Source organism: Urtica dioica, chromosome 9, assembly GCF_054948205.1.
Source record: "Urtica dioica subsp. dioica isolate 48M chromosome 9, U.dioica_male_clone48M_v1_H2, whole genome shotgun sequence".
NCBI classification, from domain to species: Eukaryota; Viridiplantae; Streptophyta; class Magnoliopsida; order Rosales; family Urticaceae; genus Urtica; species Urtica dioica.
Window position 1 is genome coordinate 5662020 of NC_142764.1, and position 3550 is coordinate 5665569.

The 3550-nt window shown below is 37.7% G+C and overlaps 1 protein-coding gene across 1 annotated transcript; it reads right to left on the minus strand.

Annotated features, from left to right (window-relative positions):
- Nucleotides 1–1233: 1233 nt before the first annotated feature.
- On the minus strand, nt 1234–3116 carry LOC149384680 (ATP synthase F1 complex assembly factor). Its single transcript, XM_089625050.1, has 4 exons — nt 2760–3116; nt 2375–2454; nt 2231–2289; nt 1234–1700 (listed from the first exon to the last, which is right to left on the minus strand). Exons 1-4 carry the CDS (start codon nt 3066–3068, stop codon nt 1396–1398), a joined length of 753 nt encoding a protein of 250 aa, XP_089481176.1. The 5' UTR covers nt 3069–3116; the 3' UTR covers nt 1234–1395.
- Between the last annotated feature and the right edge of the window lie 434 nt (nt 3117–3550).

Here is a 3550-nt window from a genome sequence, read left to right on the forward strand (position 1 = left end):
CTCAACTCGTTCCATCTCGTCACCCGGTTACCAATTTTTCCTTTTTATCTTAGTGACTATTTGAGGCCAATATATTGCAGTTTGGCTTCTACTATGGTAAACTTATTAGACTCGGTCAATTTCTTCAATATTTTCAGGCCCCGATCTCGTCACCTGCGATTTAATTATGTGACAATTATTGGCAAATTTCTTCAAACCCGGTTTTTATGAGTGCATCAAACTACCACTCTATGATTTGACAAAATTAAACCTGAACTTGTGAAAGGAAATGTATTTTCATTTCCATGAAGCATGAATTCCGGGTTTGACTGGAAGTAATTATTCCTTCCAATGACCGGAATATCATTGGGTTTGGAAATGGAATTTTCATTCCAGTTATATGGAAATGAATTTCCGTCAGGTCATAAGACATTTATTTTTGGCACAACTTAGAGCCGTTGGATTTGCAATTGTCACAAATCCAACGGCTCATAATTTTTTTTAAAACATAAAAAAATAAACAAAAAATTAGAAAAATAGCCAACTTAAACGTTTGATATTGCTAAATAATCAATGTTTGATAAATATTAGGTAAATAGCCATAAATGATGACGTGACTTAATATGGTAGTGACTATTTACTTAATATTTACGTTTGTAAATATATAAAAATTGACTATTTACCTAATATTTACCAAACTTTGGCTATTTAGCAATTCCCAACGTTTAAGTTGACTATTTTGCTAAATTACCCAAAATAAAACTTAATTATATGTGCGGAAGAAATCATTCCGCTGGTGGAAGTAAACATCCGCTCATCCAGTGGAAGGAAATTCTGCGACTCACGTTTCTCCACGGAAAGATCTTTCCGCTCAAATTTCAAGGCCGGAAGGATGGTATTTCCAACATTCTTCCGTACCATAAGCCCAGGATTAGACAAAATCAATGTTGGTTTGCTGTGTCTGATTCTTTTTCCTTTTACTTTAATGTAACTGGTTGGTTGGTTTATGTGAATACCAGGAAAACTAGGATATGCGTTTTGTAATATCATAGATTCAGCAAAAACATTCATATATGCAACAAAGTAAATATATAAAGAACCAAAACGCGCCATGAATTATGATAAATTCTAATCCATAACTTCTTGGTGTGAGCAGAGATCACTGAACTGTTAGGGTTTGTTTGTTTGTGTTTTTTTTTTTTTTTTTTTTTTGGACTGAAACGTAAACCTGAATTAGGGAGAGAAGTAACCAAATATCTATAATGTTTCTCCATTAAATTAAGGATAATCGAAACTACCGTAGCTTGACTTAGTAGTTAGTGCTACTGAATCAAAATAATAATTAAAAAAATAAAATAAATAAGAAGAGCCACAGGTGCCTTATTCAATCAAAAATTAAATTTCAACAAAGGATAATCAAAGCCCCGGCATCTCTAGCACTCTGAGAACATCGTTGAACTCAAAATCCCGGGTTTCTTTATTGAATCTTTCGACGAGCTTATACCGGGAATCATTCAAGTAAAATGACTGAGCGGTCTCGAGAAGCCATTCTGCTTCGGAGTCGCTGAGTTTGCTTGCGAACACGACGTCACCCCGAACGAGAACAATGTCTTTGGTCTCTGCAAACTCTGTGTAGTAAGTTACGGTCAAGTAAGGGGACGCCTGGGTCCCCCTTGCTTTGTAGTCTTCGAGACCCGTGATAATCATGTGTGGCATTTGCACTGCAATTATATATTCATCACATAATAAGAAGAAAAAATATCGCCATCCGATCGAAATCTTGTTCAACCAAAAACCAAACAAGTGCTGCTTATCCATTAACTATTTTGCCACGAATTTAACCCAAATAAGTTTACGGGTACATAACATCTTTGATCACCAAAACCAGCATGGAAAACATATTTTAAAGAGTTTTACCAAAAATCATAGGACCAAATATCACTCTCTTTTTATCCGAGCCAATACCATATTTGTTTCCGTTTCAAGTTCCTGTCAAAAGACGAACAAGACCTACTTCGCTAACATATTATTTACGTCAGAGTTAAGCCCAAATTAGTTTACGGGTGGTTCGTATCTTTGATCACCAAAACTAGCACGGAAAGGTAACAAGAGCTATTTTCTAAGTATTCTTTAGCCTCCGAGTTTAACCCGTATATGATCAGCTACCCTGGGAAATATATTTTAAGCGCATTGACGTTAAATACACCGTTACGATACGTATCAGAATGTTGCTAGATTTTGAATATCAAACCTTGAACAAACATTGAGGTGTAACCGCTTCCTCTCCAAAGAGGGACAACAAAGTACCGGCTGCGACCACAAAGCAAAGATCAGATAAACAAAGCTACGAGAAATGATAAACACAAATAGACATTGTATGGAATGATGATTTTACCAACTCGCCGCTCTTTGCTTCAATAAATAATAAAGCTTTGCCGTCATGGATGTCCCGATATGCCCTCGCCCCAGGTGATACTGAAAACTCAAAAACCAGGCATTATCGCATTGATTGTACTATTGAGTTAGACGCCATCAGTTTTCCAAGAACAAGAGGTCAATTGGCGGCTTGTTGCTAAACTTAGTAAAAAAATTGAGAGCAAATCAGATAGTTTTAAGAACAATCAATATTCATGATCGAAAGACACGATGAAAGATAGAACATAGGAATTACATCGTCCCAGACATGATCAAAGTGCTCAATTTCTCAAAAAAATGTTAGCAGATGATATAGTTTTCAGAGAAAGTGATTTTCAAAATCGAGAGAGAGAGAGAGGAATTACATCGTCCCAGGCGGAAGCCAAATCCTCAGCGGAGCGATCCTTAACCCTGTCGAGGTCCATGATCGAATCCAAGGGCTTTCGCTGCAAAGGCGTGAAACCAGACGCGAAACTGTAGGTCCTGAAGCGACCGAGCGAATTCCATTTCGAGAGCTCGCCGGGAATCGCTCCCTCGGCCGCGAAACCACGGAGGCTCGGATGCGCCGACGAAGTCGCGAGAGAGCGCACTGAGACGGAGGAAGAAAAAGAAGAATGGTGGTTGAGGAGTGTTGAGGTTGAGATCGCCACGAGCTTCGACACTCTTCGCTGCATTATTTGTTCGCCAAACGACTCTGGTCGTTCGTTCGTTCAAGAATTTTGTCCAACTCCATGTCCATTTGCGCTTCGTACAGACATGACTTGGGCCGAGCTCATAGCAGCCAAAAGCCCAATAATTACGATATGAGTAAATACAAGGGATTATTCCTATTCTAAGTCAAACCAAGATTTTGGACCAAAATCTACTGAACTCAAATAAATTTTAAACTATGACTACCTATTTTTACTAAATACGAAAATATCCTTACTTTTAATAACATTTGATTTTCTTTCTTATTTAATTATTTGACTTTCTTTTTTTATTTTTGTATTAATGGAATGAGTTATTCACGTCACTCTCTCTTCCCTCTCTTTTCCTGCGCATTTCATGTCTCCGTGTCTTCTCTCACGTCTCTCTCTTTGCTTCAACTCAAGGAAATAAGGTTTGGGTTCAACTCTCTTCCACTCTCTCTTTTCGTTTTCAGTTCGTCATCTTT

What these genes read in the sequence shown, in the direction of transcription:
- LOC149384680 (XM_089625050.1), bottom strand. Translation starts at nt 3,068, where the DNA reads ATGCAGCGAAGAGTGTCGAAGCTCGTGGCGATCTCAACCTCAACACTC. An exon ending in AAGCAAAGAGCGGCGAGTTG is followed by an intron (nt 2,290 to 2,374) that starts GTAAAATCATCA and finishes TTGTGGTCGCAG; the next exon opens with CCGGTACTTTGTTGTCCCTC. An exon ending in CACCTCAATGTTTGTTCAAG is followed by an intron (nt 1,701 to 2,230) that starts GTTTGATATTCA and finishes ATATAATTGCAG; the next exon opens with TGCAAATGCCACACATGATT.